General features: G+C 38.4%; 1 protein-coding gene across 4 annotated transcripts in view; it reads right to left on the bottom strand.

Annotated features, from left to right (window-relative positions):
* Positions 1-23366, bottom strand: part of Echdc1 (ethylmalonyl-CoA decarboxylase 1) — a 32982-nt gene extending 9616 nt beyond the window's left edge. The window contains exons 1-6 of one of the 4 annotated variants that reach the window (XM_021174149.3): positions 23256-23354; positions 20124-20177; positions 18726-18941; positions 14061-14203; positions 4317-4369; positions 1902-1982 (exon numbers count right to left, since the gene is read on the bottom strand). In XM_021174149.3, coding sequence (XP_021029808.1) covers positions 1902-1982; positions 4317-4369; positions 14061-14203; positions 18726-18939 — 491 coding nt within the window. In that variant the 5' untranslated portion in view covers positions 18940-18941; positions 20124-20177; positions 23256-23354. Of the gene's footprint in view, positions 1-1901; positions 1983-4316; positions 4370-14060; positions 14204-18725; positions 18942-20123; positions 20178-22804; positions 23026-23255 lie in introns of those variants that run through there. The other 3 variants (XM_021174150.2, XM_029482310.2, XM_021174151.2) reach the window with 3 other exon arrangements.
* Positions 23367-23965: the final 599 nt, after the last annotated feature.

The raw sequence follows: 23965 nt of genomic DNA, 5'->3' as shown, positions 1-23965 counted from the left end.
ATGAAACACATTCACACAAAGTGATTTTAGGAGCTGGAGAGATGGTTCAGCAGTTAAGAGCATTTATTCTTCATGTCAGGAATGAGAGTTTGATTCCCAGCACCCATATCACAGTTAAAACCCTTTTAACGCCAGTTCCAGGGGATCTGACGCCCTCTTTTGGCTTCCATGAGCACACATGAAAATAGGAAATTATTCATACACACACACACACACACACACACACACACACAAAACCAACAAGATAAAACAAATCCTTTAAAAAAGTGATTTTTGAAAAATGTATTCTGTGGGGAGGATTTTAGGATCTGAAATTGTGTTCTGTTTAAGATTTTATCAAATTATTGTATAACAGTTATTTAATACATAAACTGTATTGCTATAAAGTACTTTAAGAACATAAAAATAAAGTACTTTAAAAAACATAAAATGAAGTCAAGATTATTAGTGAAAGAATGTCAAACAAAAAAAGTAGTCTTAAAGAACGACAGATAATTATTTATTGACTTTTCTACTAAAAACTATAGTGGTAAAATAAAGTGACTTTAAGACCACTTTAATATTTTGTGTACATTAAGGGTAAGTATTATGTTGAAGTGATGTTTTTGTACACTATGTGAATGTGTCTGTGTTCTTCCTTGCCTGCCTACAGCACCTTCTGACTTGCTAAAATAAAAAGCCTATGACTTATAACATAAGGCAGGATAGGAAGGTGGTACATCCAGCAGAAAGAGGAACTCTGGGAAAGAGCAAAGCATGGAGCTTCCCTGCCTAGACTCAGAGGAAGTTGTACAAATAAAGCTGAGGAGAGGTAACTATCCATGTGGTATGCAGAGAATGATACAGATGGATAAATGTAAGTTATAGGCTTCTGAGAACAGGCTTAGCTATGGCCTAGGCATTTAATTAACAAATAATAAGTCTCTGAGTTATTTGGGAACTGGGGCATGGGTGGAAAGGTCACCGATACAGTACACACACACACGCGCGCACACACACACACACACACACATACACACACAGGTCAGACAGGTAGAAGCAGCAGACAGAGGTGAGGACAGTATATCTGGTGCCAGCCTCAGGCTCTTTGTTGTCCTACCAGTTTAGCTCCTTATAATACAGAACATTCTTTGAACTGGAAAAGAATCAAATGCATCCTTAAAAATAAAACATCTAACTTCCTTGAAAACACAATTCTTTGCTATGATTTCAAGCTCTGAGAACTTCTCAAAGCTGTCTACATGGAACCGTTCAATGTGATGCTGTCTTCCTCCATGTTTACAGACCTCAGGACAAGCATATAAAAGAATACAGAGGTCTCCTCAGAGTTGTTCCTACAGTCTTTGGGACGGCACAAAGAAGCCTGTATAAAGCATCAGATTTTATGGCTTCTGTACTTACACAGCTACAAAAAGCTGAGAATTTTAAGGAAAAACAATCAGCTCCCAGAGTTCCTGGCGACTCTGTTCTCCATCTGTTAAGTGGCTATGAACCCCAGACAGTGAAAACATGGCTCTCAGAACCCTCTTGATGAGAACCGCAGCACCATGGTCTTCGTGTCCAGTGGCTTCTCTTCTTGCGTTTTTCAGCTGCTAACTTCTGAATAATTCTCTTGGGTTTAGAGTTTCCTTTGTATGACTTCCATGACTTTCCTTCTTAGGATCTTTGCTAATATGGATTTGATTTATGAATAGTCACTGTGTTCTGTTGCTTTTTTAAAGAAATTCATTATAATTGAGTAATAGCAGCTGTACTATTATCTACTTTAATGACTAGTAAAAAGAAAACATTCATTAATTGATTATCTTGTTTAAGAATATATGAAATATTGAAATGGTAAAATTAAATCCAAGCATGTGCTAATTATTTTTATGCCTACAGCAATGTAATTTTTATCTTACCTGAAATCACATGCTGTAGTAAGTTCTGCTCCTCCACCCATTGCCCAGCCTTGAACCAGAGCAACACTTATTAATGGTAGTCTGTATATTCAAGGGAAAAATAGAGGTGAATAATTCTAAATTTAGTATTCATTTATATCCATCATCTTAAAATCTTCAACATTCCTCAATGTTAATAACAGGAATTATCAAGGGCACCAGCAGAAGAAAAATGGCACGATGCCAAAAAGTAGCCACGCTTGTGCTCCAGGAAGTCAGCAAAGTTCCTGCCTGAATCACTGTCTGGTTTACAGTAAAGCAGACTCACTGTCTTCTAAGTGAGGAACCTAGGATAGAACCTTTAGCTCTGCAGATACCAGCTCTGTCACTGTGAAACTGCTTGCTTTATTTTATGGCTCTACAGTCAAGGTGTAGTTATTATGGTCATATCTGATTGGATAATCTGGCCTAAAACAGAGCTGCAAAGTCAAGTATTTAAGATTTCCATCAAAAGACTAAATGGCCATAGGCTGCTACTATAATATTAACATTACTTATCATTAAAAAAAAATCCTACTGTTTCTTTTTATAAAGAAACACACACACACACACAAACACACACACACATCTTGCCTTAACTCCTGTTTGCTTCCACCACACTGGAATTTACATTTTTCCCCCCTAGGTTAAAACTTTTTAAAATGATTTTATATTTATGAGTGTTTGGCCTGGTGGTTTATATTATCTACTGTATATATGTGTCAAGAGCCTTCAGAGACCAGAGGAAGACATCAGAAGGGGGGCAGGCATTAGTAAACACCTTTAATCCCAGTACTTGAGAGGCAGAGACAAATGGATTTCTAAGGGTACAAGGTCAGCCTGGTCTAGTGAGTTTCTGCACAGTTAGGGCTATAGAGTCAAAACGTTATCTTAAAAACAATAATGAAATAAAAATAAACTCTGTCAGAGCACTGTGAGAATACTATTAGGTAGATATATTTTCAAAATACACATTTTTTATAGATTCTAACCAATATGGAAAGCTATTGGTCTAACCTGACTAAGTATTTTCTTAATATGCCCTACTCCCACATAGAAAGGATTACTTAAGCAAGAATAACTTTTAGCCAGATGTGGTGTTACCTGTAAACCTGGAAACGGGGAAAAAAAAAATAAAAGCAAGGAAACAGGAGTTTGAGGCCAGGCTCAACTAATAATAAGTTTCAAACCGGGCTGTGTAATACCCTCTTGATTAATAGATAAATAGACAGACAGACAGACAGACGAGACAGACAGATAGAAAGATAATTAAGAGAATGAAAAAAAAATAACCTATCTTGAAGAAAGGATTGATAGCTTAGTGGCTTAGAGTACTTGCTCTCTTGCAGAGGACATAGTTTTAATTTCCGGCACCCAACATGGTAGCTAATAATTATCCATAACTCCAGTCCTAGGGGATCTGATGCCTGCCTCTGGTCTCTGAAGGCTCTAGACAACCAGGAAAAACACCCATACATATAAAATAATGTTTATAAAAGAGTTTTAAACTAGAAAAAAGAGTAAATACCTGTGCAGTGGGAGTAAACACGAGTTAAGACAATGATATTTAAAACAGTAATATTATGATTGTATTTTTTCTAGATCTCAAATGAGTACTAATACAGAAATGTCAAATAAGCATGCTTAAATATGAATATTCTTAGTTTTCATACTTTTAAACTGCTAATATTAAGAATAAAAAAAATCAGAAAGAGCACTAGAGACATGGCTCAGTAGTTAAGAACACTGACTGTTCTTCCAGAGAACCTGAGTTCAATTCCCAGCAACCACATGGTAGCTCAGAACAACCTGTAATGGGATCTGATTCTCTCTTTTGGTGTGTCTAAAGAGAGTGACAGTGTACTTACATACATAAAAAATTAATCTGAAAGACAAAATCAGAACCATTCAAAGCATACTGAGTTTGTAACCTTAAATGCACAAATTTTTTTTTCTCCCTTTCCTTTATCTAGATGTAATGTAAACCCACTTTTGACAGAAAGCTTTTCAAAGTATTTGCCTATTCAGTTCTTCTGTCTTGTGGATGCAGTCTGCTCTCCTTGACTTCTCTCCATCCTGAGGGAGTCTTTGCATGTTACCCTGCCTCTCCCCTGGCATCAGACCTTGTCTTTCTCCAGAGCTGTTTCCTGTGGTAGCCAGTTATATAGCCACGGTCTTTTAAACTGTTTTCTTCTTTCACCTTGTTATTTACAAAACTATTTCTATCTCACTACTATTTCACTCTAATGACTGTTCTCTATGGCATAATAATATTCAATTATCACAATACTCACAATATGAAGCTCAGCTAACTTTTTAAAATGTACAAAGAATGCAATAATAAGTTATAAGTACCAGTCTGTTAAAAATCCTATTTTAAAAAGAAAGATACATTACCTCATAAGTCTTGTTAACGTGTTTTGCATGAACATAGATAAGGCCACTCCATTCTTTAAATAAAAATAAACAAAAATATGGTTATATAACATAAAGAGGTACTTTTACAATTCAGATTTTTAAAAGGAACAGGGCCAAACTTTTTGAAAATCAAAGTTTTCATTTCCATTTCTCTGAGACTGAAGTGTAAATTGTGCTGTGATTCTCCCAGATCTTGTGCTCAGGACAGCAACACAAGGTGAGTCAGACTGCAACCCAAATTAAATATTTTTCTCACTGATAATGGCAAAAGTTCTAAAGACAGATGTTTACAAAAGGAAGGAGGATTTGGTAAAATAGTGTGAGGCAAGCAGTAAGAGTGGCAAGGAAGTCATGGCAGCTGGGAATGTGCTGTCCTCAGTCAGGAGGCAGAGGTGAGTGGATATGCTCAGTCTGCTTGCTTTCACTCAGACCAGGACCCAGCCTGTGCAGTATCACCCACATCTATGGTGTTCTTCCAGTCTCAATGAACTCAATCTACATAATTCTTCACAAGAATGTCCAAAGCTTTATTTCCAAGGTGACTCTAAATCCCATCAAATTGACAACCAAGCACGACAACTATAGCTTCCTAGAACAGAGTAGAGTTTCATGCCCAGTCATTTGGGGAAACAGGATTCTCCCATCTGCTACTGCTAGGAAGGCATATGTAAAATAAAGATGTTAGAATGAGCTGTGTGACTTTGCATTCTACTGCTCTGATTCCTAGATTTTTCATAAAAGCCATACCTTCTTCAACCCAGAATAATCTGGCTTTCAACCTTGTCCCACAACATTTTAATATTCCATTTGTCAAAATAAATGAGTTTTCCTTACTCCATATCATCTTCTCTTTGACTTAACACCAGTTTCTTGACTCTGGTCTTTTCTTTCTCTCTCTCTCTCTCTCTCTCAAAATTTTTATTGGATATTTTCTTTATTTACATTTTAAATGTTATCCCCTTTCCTGGTCCTGACCCCCCTAGAACCACCTATCCCCTCCCCCTCCCCTGCTTCTATAAGGGTGTTCCCTCACCCACCCACTCACTCCCGCCTCTCCGTCCTGGCATTCCCCTACACTGGGGCATGGAGTCTTCACAGGACCAAGGGCCTCTCCTCCCATCCTCTACTACATATGCGGCTGGGGCGATGAGTCACTCCATGTGTACTCCTTGGTTGGTGGTTTATTCCCTGGGTGCTCTGGGAAGCTCTGGTTGGTTGATATTATTGTTCTTCCCATGGGGTTACAAACCCCTTCAGCTCCTTGGGTCCTTTCTCTAACTCCTCCATTGGGGAGCCCAATTGGAGACCCCGTGATCAGTCCAATGGTTGGCAGCAAACATCCGCCTCTGTATTTATCAGGCTCTGGTAGAGCCTCTCAGGATACAGCTGTGTCAGGCTCCTGTCAGCATGCACTTCTTGGCAACCACAATAGTGTCTGGGTTTGGTGACTGTATATGGGATGGGATCGTTGGATGGCCTTTCCTTCAGTCTCTGCTCCACACACTGTCTCTGTATTTGCTCCCATGAGTATTTTGTTCCCGTTTCTAAGAAGGATTGAAGCACCCACACTTTGGTCTTCCTTCTTCTTGAGATTCATGTGGTCTGTGAATTGTATCTTGGGTATTCTGATTATCTGGGCTAATATCCACTTATCAGTGAGTGCATACTATGTGTGTTCTTTTGTAATTGGGTTACCTCACTCACAATGATGTTTTCTAATTCCATCCATTTGCCTAAGAATTTCATGAGTTCATTGTCTTTTTTAAAAATTTTTTAAAATTAGGTATTTTCTTATTTTACATTTCAAATGATATCCCAAAAGTTCCCCATACCCTCCCCCACACTCCCTTACCCACCCACTCCCACTTCTTGGCCCTGGTGTTCCCCTGTACTGAGGCATATAAAGTTTTCAAGACCAAGGGGCCTCTCTTCCCAATGATGGCCGAGTAGGCCATCTTCTGCTACATATGCAGCTAGAGACACGAGCTCTGGGGGTACTGGTTAGTTCATATTGTTGTTCCACCTATAGGGTTGCAGACCCCTTTAGCTCCTTGGGTACTTTCTCTAGCTCCTCCATTGGGGGTCCTGTGTTCCATTCAATAGCTGACTGTGAGCATCCACTTCTGTGTTTGCTAGGCACCGGCATAGCCTTACAAGAGACAGCTATATCAGGGTCCTTTCAGCAAAATCTTGCTGGCGTATGCAATGGTGTCTGCGTTTGGAGGCTGATTATGGGATGGATCCCCAGGTGCGGAAGTCTCTAAATGGTCCATCCTTTCGTCTCAGCTCCAAACTTTGTCTCTGTAACTCCTTCCATGGGTGTTTTGTTCCCAATTCTAAGAAGGAGCAAAGTGTCCACACTTTCGTCTTCGTTCTTCTTGAGTTTCATGTGTTTTACAAATTGTATCTTGGGTATTCTAAGTTTCTGGGCTAATATCCACTTATCAGTGAGTGCATATCATGTGAGTTCTTTTGTGATTGAGTTACCTCACTCAGGATGAAACCCTCCAGGCCCATCCATTTACCTAGGATTTTCATAAATTCATTGTTTTAATAGCTGAGTAGTACCCCATTGTGTAAATGTACCACATTTTCTGTATCCATTCTTCTGTTGTAGGACATCTGGGTTCTTTCCAGCTTCTGGCTATTATGCATAAGGCTTCTATGAACATAGTGGAGCATGTGTCCTTACTGTATGTTGGAGAATCTTTGGGGTATATGCCCAGGAGTGGTATAGCTGAATCCTCAGGTAATACTATGTCCAATTTTGTGAGGACCCACCAGACTGATTTCCAGAGTGGTTACACCATTTTGCAATCCTACTAACAATGGAGAAGTGTTCCTCTTTCTCTATATCCTCACCAGCATCTGCTGTCACCTGAGTTTTTGATCTTAGCCATTCTGACTGGTGTGACGTGGAATGTCAGTGTTGTTTTGATTTGCAATTCCCTGATGACTAAGGATGTTGAACATCCTTAGGTGCTTCTCAGCCATTTGGTATTCCTCAGCTGAGAATTCTTTGTTTAGCTCTGTACCTCATTTTTAATAGGGTTGTTTCTCTGGATTCTGACTCTTGATTTCTTTCTATATATTGGATATTAGCCATCTACAGATGTAGGATTGGTAAAGATCTTTTTCCAATCTGTTGGTTGCTGTTTTGTCCTTACTCAAAGGATAAACAGGCTGAGAAAGAAATTAGGGAAACAACACCCTTCCCAAAAGTCACAAGTAATATAAAATACCTTGGAGTGACTCTCACCAAGCAAGTGAAAGATCTGTATGACAAGAACTTCAAGTCTCTGAAGAAAGAAATCGAAGATGATCTCACAAGATGGAAAGATCTCCCATGCTCATGGATTGGCAAGATTAATATAGTCAAAATAGCTATCTTGCCAAAGTAATCTAGAGTTTCAATGGTTCTCTCTTTCTAGGAATATGTTTTACTCCTGACTATTTGCCTGCTGGGTGACTGCTTCTTTGCAGTCTTCTCCCTTGAGTCCTCCTATTCAGCCAATCAATCCCCTAAATGCCTGGACTCTCCCAAACCCAGGTCATAGCTCTTTTTCTCTTTTATTCATTCGCTTCCTTTTCTTTGAAAGCTCCAGCCACTCCTACTGCTGGTTTTATGTGAAGCAGTAGACTCTAGTAGCTATTTCCACTTTCTGCCAGTAGTTCCTTAGGCTTAGCATTGTTAAACTTACCAGGGGTAAAAGCACAGTCTGGGTTCTAGTTCTGCCACTTAGCAATACTATGCCCTTGAGCAAATCATGACTATGAGCTCATTTCCTCATCGACAGGACTGACGATAGATGCAGAAATTGTAGCTTACAGTACAGTGGGGAAGACAAAGATCTATACATTCTGTAAGTTCCACACACACAGGCTGCTTAGCTACTAGAAGAGTTAGCCATGGGCAGCAGGCTCAGAATGGTGATGCTATTACCAATTCCTCTAGCTCACAAAATCCTCATTATCAGAACCTAGCTGTGCCTCCTCAGTTCCTCCTTTGAATTATTGCCAATATTTACTTTCTTTCTTCATTTCTGTTCCAAATATACTAGTCTGGACCTGTTCATCAGTTCATGGGTTTATAAGTTAAAAAAAAAAAAAAAAAAAAAAAAAAGCTTTACTTCCTAACCAATTTTTCTTCTATTTAACTTCTTCTTACATATAATTTCCATCCTGCTTCCTGGTAATGCTTCCTGTAGGATAATAATTTCTGGTCACTAGCAGAATAAACTCTAAGATCTTGAAAATACCAAATTGCACATTATCCCAAAGTACATTACCAACATCATTATTAACTCCTACCCTCTTCAACCAATAATCTTAAGTTCAAATATCTGGCAATTCTCTAAATATCATATGTATATCATTATATAGCATATATAACAACATATAACAACACAGAGACAAACATGCATACACATATGTACTTACACTGTTTTGCTCATACCAGCCCATATCACTTACACACACACACACACACACACAGATTCTCCCCCAACCTCTCCCTCTGTCTCTGTCTCTGTCTGTTTTACTCACACAAGCCCATCATTTACATAGCTGTAGTGCCTTGTTCTTGTTCTATTTCCAGGAATGACCAGGTCAAATAATGTGATTAAATCACAACTTTCTAAATGTCACAATAGTTTTCTCTTTTGTGCTTTAGGGTACTTTTGCTTTCAATTTTTACACCTTAACTATACTACTAATAAACTGTTTTATATAAACTGTATATTTGAATTCATTATTTGACATATTGTTTCTACAAGATAGAAGCTAAGGAATATAATCATTAAGTCCTCAATAATCTTAATGGAACAACCATTAAGGTACTATGTTCTCCCCCTGCCCACATTCTTTCATACTTGAAGTAACCAAGTAGAGCGCCAATGAAGAAACAACTAAACTCAATTGAGCTACAGAGATGTGGGGCAACCCGACCCAGGAGAAGAGGCAACAGAAAATGCGAGGCTTATGCAATAAGTTACTTGAAGCTGACAGTACACTACCAATACTAATACAGATCACACAATGTAATGAGTGTGTGTTGGCTATAAATAGGAAATTAATAGTGGCCCCAAAGACCTAGGACTGAGATTTAATTTGGTCAGGCATGGTGACACACACCTTGGGAGGCAGAGACAGGAGAATCTTTCTGAGGTCCAGGCCAGCCTGGACTATACTGAAAGAAATGAAGAAGCAGAACAGGAGGAGGAAGAGAATGAGGAAATATTATTAATTCTTCACCCAAAGCTACAGGTCAAGAACTCATTTATTCTTAAGAGTTAAAGGAAGAAAAGAGGTCAGGGGTCTAGAGATACAGCCCAGCAGTTAAGAGCACTAGCTATTCCTCCAGGAACTCACAGTATGTGTAACTCCCATTCAGGGGACTGACTGCCCTGTTCTGTCCTTCCTGAGCATGAAAATGATACACATGCACACATGTAGGCACACCACCCATAAACGTTTTCAAAGAGTTAAAGAAAAGAAGTCAACAACAGCAAACACTATGAGCCAAGTAGAGGACGGTATTATGGAGTAATTCCAAAAAACAAAAACAGCAGTGAAGTGCTTGGGTACAGGCAGCTGGGAAGCACTGGAGAAGTGAGTAGAGAGCTACAACAGATGTGGTTTTTATCTGTCTGTATCCTGAGAGTTAGTTTTACCTTTCCAGGTCATCCCAATAACAACTATGACAAAACACGTACAATCCTCAGTGTGTGTAAACAAACGAGGAGCATCAATCTCCCTCCACACTTGCATGCATCTTGAGTATAAAAACTCCCATCTTGCAAAGTATCTTATTCGATGACCATAAGTACCTGTTTTATGGAATAATGAATTCCTTCCAAATACACTGAGATATTTTTGGAAAATAAATAACTTATCTATCTATTTCTATGGCTAAAATGAAATTGTACCAGAGTAGCAACAAAATTAAAGCATTTATACAGAAGGTTGGGGGCTGCTGTAGGCATTTAAGCAACAAAGACCTAAGCAGTAATTTGGCAGAAGGGTTCCAGGAAGCCAGGGAGAAAGGAGAACACTCTGTTCCTTCTGGGTTTAAGGCTGTGAAGCTTTCTAAGCATTAAGCCTTTTCCTTGACACATCACACCTACTTGCTGAAAAGTAAGCAATTATATACCTTCCTATACACTTACGTTTACAGCTGTGGACTTTGATTCCTTCAGATCTCTAAAGAGATTTCTCAAGGTTTCTAGACCATCTGTGCCACAGAACCATAATCTTACAAATGAATAATATTTACACTTTCCCCCTATGGTTTGCTTTACTCCTTTTCCTAACTCTTCAGGGCTAACCCTTGTGTGGCATTAGTCCATCTCCTGGTTTCCATAGCTTCAATTAAGAAGCAACTGTGTAATAGGGAAAACTGCAGTTCTTTTCTTCATCATTACACAGAAGAGCCCAAATGAAACCAGCTTTTTAAGTGATCTGTGATGATACAAGAGCTTAGGAATAGAATATTGCCAATGATGACAATCATGGGTATATGAAGTTTTCACTGGATTTTCTGTTTCTGTGGACATCTGAAATTTTTCTTCAAAAATTTTAGTTGAAAAATTGCAGTGGTAAAACATCAACATGAATGATCTTTAAAAGACAAGTCGTTTAATAATACTTTAAAGCATTTTATTTTATTTAGAGGACAATGGTAATCCACTTAATAAATTGTCATATATTTCAGTTACTTCAGCAGTCCCAGAAATCATATTCACCAAACATAGAGACACCACTGATATGTCTATAACACAAAGCATCAGTATGCTGGCTATGAAAGAGAGAAACCAATTACAATGTGAAATCATAGTGAGAGTCTCATGGTCTCAGCTGCAAGTGTTAGATGAAATCCAGCTGCACCTCATGGTAAGTGTGTGAGATCCTCAGCTCCAGGACTTTAAGTTTCATATTTACAAAAACTTATCATTATTTCTTGAGTGCAAAAGAACACTGTCTAACTGAAAAAAAATGGTTCAGGAATTTTACATACACCATTTCTACTTGTCAATTTAAAAATTCTCATGTGAAAAAATAATCTATACTTTACAAATATTATTATACTCTGAATATTACCTAAAAATAGTTGGATTGTAACGGCTCATGTCTATAATCCCAGCTCTAAGAAGACTGAGACAGGAGGATTTCAGGGACTTTGAATCCAATCAAAGATACGTGATATGCATAAGGAGTTCCAGGATAGTCTGAGCTACAGAGTAAGATCACACACATGTGCATGCTCATGTGCACATGCATATACACAGAGTTTGAGGAATTTTCACAGGTGAGAGACCTAAGGAATCATAATGACCTGAGTCAGATTTCAAAGCAGAAAAGAACACAACGGAATGACCCATACCAATACTTTATGGACTTTGTTTTTTCTCTTTTCTTTCATACCAGTCTGACATGTAAAAATAAATACATATCTAATGTGTACCACTTGAGTTAGTAAATATCACCAATTCAACGATCAACCCCCACTCAGATTACAGGTATACCCCCCAATTAAAGTATTTTCTTCCTTCCATTTTATCATGACTGTAGGGTGTGTGTATAAGAACATTGATAGATATACTCTAGCACTGCTCATTCCAGACACCATGGTATAGCACTAATTTGCCATGTGTAATGGAAACTAAATTTCCCATATTCTACCCTTAGTATCTGCAACATCACCATTCTACCCGTGCTTCAATGAGCTTCACTATTTGACAGTCCACATCCTAGATCATAGAGCTGCATTTCTTTTCTTTCTTCTTTTTTTTTTTTTCTTGGTTTTTTTGAGACAGGGTTTCTCTGTATAGCCCTGGCTGTCCTGGAACTTACTCTGTAGACCAGGCTGGCCTCAAACTCAGAAATCCACCTGCCTCTGCCTCCCAAGTGCTGGGATTAAAGGCATGTGCCACCACTGCCCATCAGCAGTAAAATACCAATGTTGTGCATAAGTTGTTGACAAATCTTTATAATGAAGGAATATGCTAAAACAAAGGGCAAAGGGTACAGACATTGGGGACTCAGTATTATTCTTGCAACTTTTTCACAATCCAAAAATTTCTACAATTTAAAATTTTCTTTAAAAATGTTTAATCAAATTACAAAAGAATGGCTGAGAAGCATCTGAAAAAATGTTCAGCATCCTTAATCATCAGGGAAATGCAAATCAAAACAACCCTGAGATTCCACCTCACACCAGTCAGAATGGCTAAGATCAAAAATTCAGGTGACAGTAGATGCTGGAAAGGATGTGGAGAAAGAGGAACACTCCTCCATTGTTGGTGGGATTGCAAGCTTGTACAACCACTCTGGAAATCAGTCTGGCGGTTCCTCAGAAAATTGGACATGGTACTACCAGAGGATCCCGCAATACCTCTCCTAGGCATATATCCAGAAGATGTTCCAACTAGTAAGAAGGACACATGCTCCCTATGTTCATAGCAGCCTTATTTGTAATAGCCAGAAGCTGGAAAGAACCCAGATGCCTCTCAACAGAGGAATGGATACAGAAAATGTGGTACATTTACACAATGGAGCACTACTCAGCTATTAAAAAAATGAATTTATGAAATTCCTAGACAAATGGATGAACCTGGAGGGCATCATCCTGAGTGAGGTAACCCAATCACAAAAGAACTCACATGATATGTACTCACTGATAAGTGGATATTAGCCCAGAAACTTAGGATACCCAAGATACAAGATACATTTGCAAAACACATGAAACTCAAGAAGAACGAAGACAAAAGTATGGACACTTTGTTCCTTCTGGGAACAAAACACCCATGGAAGGAGTTACAGAGACAAAGATTGGAGCTGAGACGAAAGGATGGACCATCTAGAGACTGCCATACCCGGGGATTCATCTCATAATCAGCCCCCAAACGCTGATACCATTGCACACACTAGCAAGATTTTGCTGAAAGGACCCAAAGATAGCTGTCTCTTGTGAGACTAGGCCGGGGCCTAGCAAACACAGAAGTGGATGCTCACAGTCAGCTATTGGATGGATCTCAGGGCCCTCTATGGAGGAGCTAGAGAAAGTACCCAAGGAGCTAAAGGGGTCTGCAACCCTATAGGTGGAACAACAATATGAACTAACCAGTACCCCCCGGAGCTCGTGTCTCTAGCTGCATATGTATCAGAAGATGACCTAGTCGGCCATCAGTGGAAAGAGAGGCCCATTGGTCTTGAAAACTTTATATGCCTCAGTACAGGGGAATGCCAGGGCCAAGAAGGGGGGGTGGCTTTCGGGGTAGCATTGGAAATGTAAATGAAGAAAATACCTAATTAAAAAAAATACTGCAAGAAATACCACATGAAAAAAAATTACAAAAGAAGAGGTGGAGGAGGCACTGCTGGAAGGAGAGAGCAATACTGAAAACCAGTGACACTCATTCTCCAAAACACAAGCACATCGGAAAGTGCTCTGCTTGGACCACAAAGATGAGTCATCTCAGCATGCCAACCAAAATGCCTTTTATAGATACCCTGTAGCGAAGACCCTAACATTTCCTTCTTTTCCTTACAAATTCTTCTTATTATGATTACCCTTATAACCTTTATACTTTCTCAGAAAACACAATAAACCAAATCAAACAAAAACTCCTTTTTGAAGAGTTATAGCACTAAGCACAGAGGTAAAATGACTTTCTCAGGCATGTCTGCTGCGAGCAGCCTCGAGGACACAGGCTATGTACTTACTTCTGGAGTGCAGAGTGCCTTCACAGCATTCAGATCAGATCCTGAGCAGAAAGTATTTTTTGCTCCATGGATAATGAGGCCTTTCCCTTCTGTCCAATTTTCTAATTCAATTACCCTTTCCAAAAGTTGTAGCATCATGACACCTATCAGATGAGAGAGGAAAAACACAAACACATTTGAGAGATGATAAAAACAGATACAGTAAAGTGCTAAGCAAGAGTGCGAGGACAGATACTTTATAAATATTTACTGTAGATTTACCAAATGCTTATTGTTTTGATACAATGGATTATACAAACAAGGTATATAAAACAGGCTCTGCTTTAAAATTTTAAATTCACAGAAATCAGACAAATGTATTTAGGTAGAAAAATAGGAATATATCATACATGACCTAGGAATAGAAAAATTGGAATATATTATAGTGGATAAAATGATAAGGAATAATTACTTCTTATGGTAAAGAGAGCAAATATATTCTGTCTCAGTGAGCAAGCTCAATGAGCTTTATGAGCATAACATGACTATGAGATATTATGATACACCAGATACAAAAAATCTACAACAAAGTGAAATTCTAACCATCTCCTCAGCGGGACTACTGATTGTTCAGTTAAGTCTGGAAAGGGCTAATAAACATATAAATTAAGGTCATGGTTGGAAAACTGACACACCTGAGGTACAATATAAAATTGCTTTACAGGTCTACCCGCAGTAAAGCTGATGAATTACACATTAGATCGTTACCATATGGAAACAGCTGAAGTGTCATTTCAAGTTCTAATAAATAACCGGTATCTGGGCATATCATGGATCATAATATATGCAAATATGATTAATGGGATTTTAAAACAGTTTTCATGGGACTTTGTTTTGGAAAAAAAAATCCTACAAGGTCAATAATTACGATTCTGCCATAACCAATAGTAACAGGGGCTACAGTAGATGTTCGATCAATGTTATGAATTCACAAATAACTAACAAAATCATCCTTTCTAAGTACTACCTACTTAAAATAAAAGCTTCTCAAGAATGTCCTGCACACTTGAAAATATTCTTGCATGCAAATTATTTACAGTTTGGGAAACAAAAATAATCCATACATTTAGGGTAAGAATAAATCTATATAGACAAATCTATATCTTCAATCACAAATGATATTTAAACCTAAACAATAATGGTGACCATGAATTTAAAAACTATACCACTAGTTCATTTTAAACTCTCTCTTTTGACTTAGTACAGCAAACTTTAAGAAGTTGGAGGATATATTAACTACTCAGAGCCTTCGAGTATCTGCTTTGATGATATCTAAGCAAAGGTTCATCTGCCCACACATGTTAACAAAACACCATTACTTAAAGCATCTCTGCTTTTACTTGTTTTTCACATTATGCATTAAATTAATATACTCCCTACATAATTGAATATATGGAGATACTACCATTACTTACATGCAAATTTTGAACACCTGAAATGTGGGTGATCACCTGAGATATGTTCTAAATGTAATAACAGATTTCAAAGACATAGTAGGAAAGAGAAAGGAAAGTATTGTACATGAAATTTTTTATAATCTTTACTTCAATAAAAATATTTTTATTAGATATTTTCTTTATTTACATTTCAAATGTTATCCCCTTTCCTGGTTTTCCCTCCAAGAGCCCCCTTATCTCCTCCCCCTGGTAAAAATATTTTAAATAAAGGAAGTTAAATGGACTATATTATTATAATTAATATTACCTATTTGGTTTTGCTATCTAAATGATAGCTGCTAGAATATTTAACATTAAACATGAATCTCATTGTGTCTGTCATTCTATTTGTGTTGGCCAGCATTGCTGTAATCGAGGTGGTCTCAATTCCTTAAGCAGAATGAAAGTGGCCTTTCCATAAAGGCCCAGTGCTGGAAACTCATAGTCTACAGTTGATTGAATTATGTGTAAATACATAAAATGTTGTAAAATACTTCTGAGCCTAACAATTTAAATGCTAAAAGTAAAAATGCAAACTGGTTCAACCATTCTGGAAATCAGTACGAACATTCCTCAAAAACTAAAAATAAACCTACTGTGACTCAGCTATAGTACTCCTTGACATATGCCCAAAGAACTCTACATTCTACTCTAGATCCTTGCTCAGCCATGTACACTACCAACCAGTTCACAATAGATAGAAAACAAGAAAAGCAAAACCAAAACAAACCAACCAACAAAAAACCTAAATGCCCTTCAAGAGATGTTGGATAATGAAAATACTATTCAGCTGTAAATATAAATAAAATTACAAAATATGCAAGTAACTGGATAGACTTAGAAATTATTATATTCCGTTTTCCCAGACTGAGAAAGACAAATGTCACTTCTACATCTACATTTGCAGCTTCTAGATCTAAATCTTCAAATGAGAGTATACAACAAGGAGAAACCACAGAAATCAGAAAATATGAAGGAATGAGGTGGGGTGATACAAATAGGAATAGGAACTAGGGAGTCTGGAGGGAGGTCAATACAAAAGAGAGAAAGGAGGAAGGACAAAGAATACCTAGGTCGTTTGATAAAACTTCAAGGAATCTTATTATTCTTTACTTATCTGAAAATATACACAATACATATAAGTGTATGCGCGCACACACACATATATACATATATATATATACACACACACACAGTAAATTATGTCTCTTGGGCTAATAATGCCTCCCTTAAGAATCACAAACTAACAAAATGCCCAGTACCAGTCTTGAGAAATCTTTAAATGGCTAGTCAACATCATCCAAGTGATCCCCAAACAACATAGACTATTGCTGTTCCTCTTACTTGTCTTTCAAAGGTTGAAGGTAAATCTCTAATGCTGAAAACACTGGACACAGGACTTTGTCTATTTGAGCTGGGTCTAACATGAAAGCCTTTTTCCTGTGGTCTAGTATCCATGGTACCAAAAAACACTATGAAAGCTACCAAGGGAAGAAAACAGTCAATAGTTCTATGCCAAGGTGACATCTGTGAGCCAAAACAACAGGCATGGCCAGCCAACCTTCTTATATGTACAGACAGTGGCACTCACATATTCGTATTTCTCAGAAACTATCCACTTGAACTGAAGGTCCACTCAGCATGAGAAATCATGCCTGGTACTAGAAACTTAGCCAACTTCCTGGTGGTAGTGAAGTAGGTCATGAACCCCAAAAGAAAAATCTACTATCACTATTTTGCTACACCAGAATAATTCCTCACTACACTCTAAATGTTATCCTTATACTCACAGACAAATGTAGCTACTATCTCTCATCAAACAGAACCAAACCAAACCAAAGTCTCTCTGCTGTCAATGGAGGCCATCACAGAAAACCACAAGTGAACAAATTCAACTCAGAGATCAATGGACTGCAGTGAGCTTAGTCACTGTGGATACATCATAGCTCCTGCACATCCCATTCAAGGAACACCACGTAAGAGGGGTGGACAGCTTGTCAGAGAGAAAATACCAGGATGGTTGCTGGGACACAGTGTTTCCTAGAAATGGTTGTATAAACAAGACCTGAAAAATGGCAGTACCAATAGACATGTAAAGTCCTGCACAGTCTCACCCCTAACCAAAGACTATAGTCAACCAATTACAGCTGAGCGAGAATTAGCTTCTGGGGTGGGACCAATACAAAGTGGTCAGTGCTGAAACCATATAAATACAAACAACAAAAACACACTCAGCAGTTAGTTTGTACTTATGTATCTCTCTCTCTCTCTCTCTCTCTCTCTCTCTCTCTCTCTCTCTGTGTGTGTGTGTGTGTGTAAAAACAATAATAATTAAAGAAAATGATTCTATCAACTTGAGAGTGAGGGATACTGAAAACCACAACCAATCAAAATGCACAGCTGTATAGCTCAGTTCTAACTGTTATACCTACAACACCAACTCCTGCACCTAAGGCTTAACAAACATTGTAGAAGAGGGGAGGGGGAGATTCTAAAAGCCAGGAGAAGAGGGAGTTTGCTTTATGGTTATATCTTCTAGAAATATCAGAATATATGAAGTCTCACCAACATGACTGTCTAAATTTGACCTGAAGAAGGATGACACCAATAGATATGGCAATGTGAATGTGGACAAGAGAAAGTTCATGAGGACTCAACCCTATACAAAGAACTACAGGTAATTAAGGAATGTTGGAAATGGAAGAAAAATCTTCCCGAGGGAAGAAAGTGTCTTTGGTTATCCCAAACCAAGGTCAGTTCTGAAAATATAAACAGACAAGTAACATTATACAGACTGAGTAGGTTACACTTATGTATTCAGGGATACAATACACACAAACACACACACACAGAGAGAGAGAGAGAGACAGAGAGAGACAGAGACAGAGACAGAGACAAACAATGAACTTGAGAGAGAACAAGGCAGGGTGTATATGGGGGAGTATAAAAACATATTGACTTAACAGTGTCCATTTTTATCAAGATTTGTACTCATGACTTAAAAATTAACGTATGCATAATTATAAAAATATTTCTGGTTCACATTATAGAAAATGATATCAGTGTTCATATATTCTACAAAGAATACCAAGACTTTCAACCAAAATTTTCACTGGGAAAGACTAGAAAAGCTACGATAGCAGGCTGACTTAGTGTCATTCTCTGTGTGGAGAAGGCAGACCTCTCCTACCTGAGAAGGCATTCATTTTATTGGGGTTGTTTAGCATCAGAATGCCAATGCCGTTCTGCTTCTTCAGGAGGTCAATGGATCCACCAGGAAACTGTTCCAGTATCTTCTTCACTTCCTCCTCGTGGAAGCCATGAGTCGTATTATAAAGTGACACTCCTGTTTGTAAGAGTTTTGTTCTTACAGAGAGAGATGAAGTCAACAGACATTTTGCCATTTCTAGAAAAGAAAAAAAGGATACAGTTGTCACAATAAAAAGAGACACATTATCGTTATACTGTTGTGTTGGATATAATAAAAAGCTTTTCTCTTGACCTGTGAAAACCTTGCCAATGAAGGTAAGCTCCAGTTAAGTAGACTAGGCTAGCCTACAACTCGTTTTTCTTCAAGGTTCCATCTTTCGGGAGTGTTTATCCATGCTGGGCTGGGCTTTTAGTGATGCAACTAGCTTTGAGTCATCACCGCCCCTGTGCATAGCTCAATCAGTCCACGAGTCCATCAAGCTGGACTTCAGTGGAGTGATACTTTGGTGTCTTATCAGTTCTTTGGACTGAACCCACACTTGTGGTGTTGTATCTCCTCCCAAAACAGCATCTCATTAACATTGTGTGTGTGTGTTTGCATTTTTATTGTGTCTGCATTTTTTTATTTACTGTTACAGATGCTCCATTATACTTCCCACAGTTATCTTAAATTCTGTGAGAAACAAATCTTATATTCCTGGCTCTGATTCAGGCTTTACTGATACCTGGATGTCCCTATAATCCAACTGGGACATTCTGAAATTGACCCTATTTTTAATGCCTCTTTACTAATAAAAGAATCATGTCTCCATTTGGCCATTACTTAAAATTTGCCTTTCTTCTCTCAAGATTCACCCTACATATACATACTCTCACACATACACACACAAAATATGGACGCAAATAACCAGAGTCTTACAAATATAACATGCTACATTACTTCCTTCTTAAAATATTTTTTTCTCCTTTTTCTGATCTGGTACATCAATAACAGAATTTCTAAGTTTCTACCCAGAAGTGATTATTAGTATCATCCAATGTTAATATCTTACACATATCAGTATTTTTCTTTTCCTCTCACAAGGTTAATGGATGTTATGGATTAGGACTAATATATTCTTTCAGAGCTATAACTAATTTACCAGTAAATACCAAAAAATTATTAGCAAACATAATTGAGAAGAGCAGTTTGACTGGTGTCATCTTACTCATTTCCAGAGAAAAACTGAAATGTGAACTCTCTGTAGGAGGCAACAAGTGTATCTGCTGTTACTGGTGTCTATTCTCCTTCATTTCCTCTCCGCTGTCAGTCTTATTTCCCACACAGCACCCTTCATGTTTTGAGAAAAGACACTTGGAGCTACTTTTACCCTCTCACCTTAAGAAGGGCACACAGAGTAGGTGTCACGGTTCTGCTGGGTCTGCTTCTGGGCTAGAAAAATATAAGTTCTCAAGATCAAGGATTCAAATTGAAAAGTTGAGTCGCCTACATTTCCAGAAGTAAGCCTAATGAGTTCAGTGCGCTTACCAAATATATAAATACACACATACATTTTTATACATATACATACACATACATATATATACACATATACATACACATACATATATACACACATATATACATACATATATATATACAGATACTCCCCCACATATATGTATGTATGTGTGTGTGTGTATATATATATATATGTGTGTATATATATATATATATACATGGCTATGTGTGCTCTGCAAATTGTTTGGTTTGCTCATGAATATGTTTCAGTAGAAAGATAACTCAAATAGGAGATTAATTTGAAGCAAAAGTTCTTATCTTTCCCACACTGGTTATAACATCAAACAAAAATGCTACAAAAACTTGATTATGATTTAGATGGCTATTTAAAGAATATTAATTTATCTGTATTTTTATAATGCTTTGTTTAGGAAAAGAACAGGAAATTAAAGTATAAAATATAGAGTTAAGGCTTAGAAATCATTGGCATTTTAACAGTTTTTATAGGTTAGTAGAATCTATATCCATATATTTGCACACATACACCTATATATATATATATATATATATATATATATGTATCTATGGTAAGGGGTCTACCTATTTTACCTAGATATATTGTCTAGCATCCATCATTGAATATGATTAGTATAAATGGTATCGCATCATGACCCTTCACCCTCAAACCACTGAACACTTATTTATGCAATGCATTGCTTTGCATCATTACAAAGAGACACTTTTCCAAGAAAGGCTTCTGTTATGACATGTGCCCATTTTTCTATTAATTTCCCATTTTTTCTCTTCTTCCTTTGTTCTGTATCTCTCTTTCAACACTCAGCCTTCTTTTCTGCTCTTCTTCCAGATTCCTTTCTGTACCAGTGTAATTCAAAGAACAGCTCAAGCCTGCTATTGGAAATCCAACTGTAACAATGTGCTAATAGTTTGTTGTGCATACTTTCATCTCAATTTTAAATACACAAACTCAATGGTAAAATCATTTACTACTGATCCAGAGAACCTGAGTTTGGTTTCCAGCTAGTAACTCCAGCTCTAGGAGACCCAGACCTTTTCTGACCTCCCATTCTTGTGCATATAACCTGCCCACCGCACCCCTATATACATAATTAAAAATAACTTTTTTAAAGATACATGATGGCTAGGGTGCTAAGAGGATAAGATGTTAGATATTGGTGAATTAGCGTAGTATCTGAAAATATAAGTAGAGTTTAAGATTTCAATGTTGTCTTAGAGCAGACACACATAAACAGATTATATTTGCTATATTCCTGGGAACACAAAGTAATGAAAATGGCTGAGTTACAATGTTAGAAACATTTCTTCAGGAGGACAAAAATCCTAAATTTTGTCATGTGGTAGGACAGCAAAGCAGCTGTTCTATCAGGAAACAGATCATCCCAGGTGAACATGCTCACTGCCAAGCCACTGCAAAGCATCTCTGGCCATCTGGGACCAAAGGTTTCCCTCTCCAATTCTACATGCTAGTTCTTCCATTAAAAGTCCTTAAGTCATACTGGAAAACTAACATAATTCCATATTTAAAACAATTAGCATAAGTAAACAAAGAAAAATTATAAGGTACTTTCGGATGAAGTATATAACCTGTTTCCCAAGTTTTCACATTACACACCACCCACACCTCTCCCCACACAAACCAAAGAAAACAACTTTTATTTCCTCAAATATTGATTTTTGTCATCCCAAATCTTAGCACATATACTGTTACCGGGTTGTTTTAATTTTTTTTTGTTTTTTGGTTGTTTTTTTTTTTTTGTTGTTCCAGACAGTAATTTCAAGTTATCTTCTCTAAGTTCCTAGACTACATAAAATCCATCTCTACTACCAACAGCTGTGGTCACATCAAACACTATCATTAACTTCTTGTTCTGACAAGTCGTCCTACTAAATTTAGTTTCCAAGAAGGCATCCGAAGTGCTGAGAACAGTCCCTGGCAAACAGGGATTTCCAAGATTTTTCTTAAAACACAAGGCTAGTTCACCATCTAGCTGGTTTCTTCTAATTCACTTTGTTGCACATCCTCTTTGCGCCTCAGCTAGTTGTCAACTAATTGGTTTTCACGTCAAAAAGACAACAAACAAAACAAACCTGTCTTGTTGCCATGCTTCGTCTTCCCTCCCCAAAATTTCACAATTCTTTTTTTGTTTGTTTGTTTTAACCTGTCAGGCCCCTATGAGGGAGCTATTTCTTCAAACTAACTCTTTGATCAGTCTTAGTCATATCTCTAAACGTGTGGCACCGAGAACAAGAAACAATAAGTTAGAGATTGAATCCGATGTGGAAGTTAGGAAATTAAGAAAAGCTAAAGTGTGGTGATGTCCTTAGTGAGGAGTTCATAACTCCTTGGGATTTGATAGAAGTGGAGACAGGGTAGGATATCTTTAATTGCTCCCATCACAGTTGGGTTGCTCTTCTTGTTGAAAAGTTGGCTTCACGAAACAAAGATGTAGGAAAAGTTTGAAATAAGCAAGATCATTTAGCTCACAGGTAGATATTCTAGAGATCCCACGGAACATTACCTCAGTTCTCACAAGGGATTCCAAAATATTCAGAAATCAGCTTAGACTTGACCTCAAACCTTCTCGTCCTTTGAAACTGCCAGCTTAGCGATCTTCCCACGTTCTCTGCAACGCCTCAGAACTTCCCAGAGACCTGCAGGACCTCACCAGCCCACCTGCGCGGCGGCGCCTGCGCTGCGGTGCCTCATGAGCCAGCAGAGGGCAGTGCGCCTGCGCGGTGAGCGTGTGCGCTCCGCGCGTCCCCTCGCTCTTGCCTTGGCCCGCAAAGGCACTCCACCCAATCACGCCACAGCGCGCTGGCCATGGGGCGGGGGTGAGGGAGGGGAACGAGGGGGAGAGGGGGAGGGGACATCTCCGCGGCCTGTCACTTGGGCGCCCCCTTACCGCCGGCCCGTAACCCCTGGCTCTGACTTCCCTTTCTGTGTCCTGAGACCCTCTTCCCGCACCCCACCTTCCGCTGCGTGCGAGCCTCTTCTGGCTTCCACACCGCTCCGGGCCTGTTTCCGCTCCTGGTATGCTCCCCGGGACCCTTTGGCCAGAGCTCCTGGGTTAGCTGAAGGAACTCAGGCGACCCGGAAGTCCCGCCCCTCCCCATCAGACTTTTCAGGTCTGGAACTTTCACCTCAATTGTTGTAAGCTAGAGCAGGGAGCTCAGGTTTTTTTCCGTGGTTAACATCTCCTTGGTTTAGGGTTCAGACAAGGGAAAGGAGGCCACCCAAATACTTCGTACCCCACTTGGCTGCAAATGAAAAAAGGGAACGATAAGATGAGAAGGAGAGAGAAAGTTAATGAGCACTGAGCCTTCTTGGATTTAAGAGCTGCTGTGGGCAATATGTTATCATTTGTCAAAAAATATTTAGTAGGTTTTTGTGACACGACTATGCCATGTGCTCTTTAAAGACTCGAAGCAAAATGTTTTTGTTTTTAAAAAAGGAAGGAAAGGGGAGAAAAGAAAGATGGGTGTTCAGAGGGGGTCAGTTTTGTCAGCTCTGTACCTTGCTCTTTGGGGTCGGTTTTGTCAGCTCTGTACCCTGCTTTGGATGGCACTCTGGTGTTCATAGACTTCTGCAGTTATCATAGATAATGATCAAAGAAATAAAAGCGTGTATTTCTGGTGGGATGGATATAATGTGGCAAAGCAGTGGGGCAGAAATGGTGATC

This window comes from Mus caroli, unplaced genomic scaffold (genome assembly GCF_978045245.1).
Source record: "Mus caroli unplaced genomic scaffold, Mus_caroli_1 scaffold_9, whole genome shotgun sequence".
NCBI lineage: Eukaryota > Metazoa > Chordata > Mammalia > Rodentia > Muridae > Mus > Mus caroli.
This window is presented reverse-complemented; position numbering and strand designations above follow the sequence as displayed.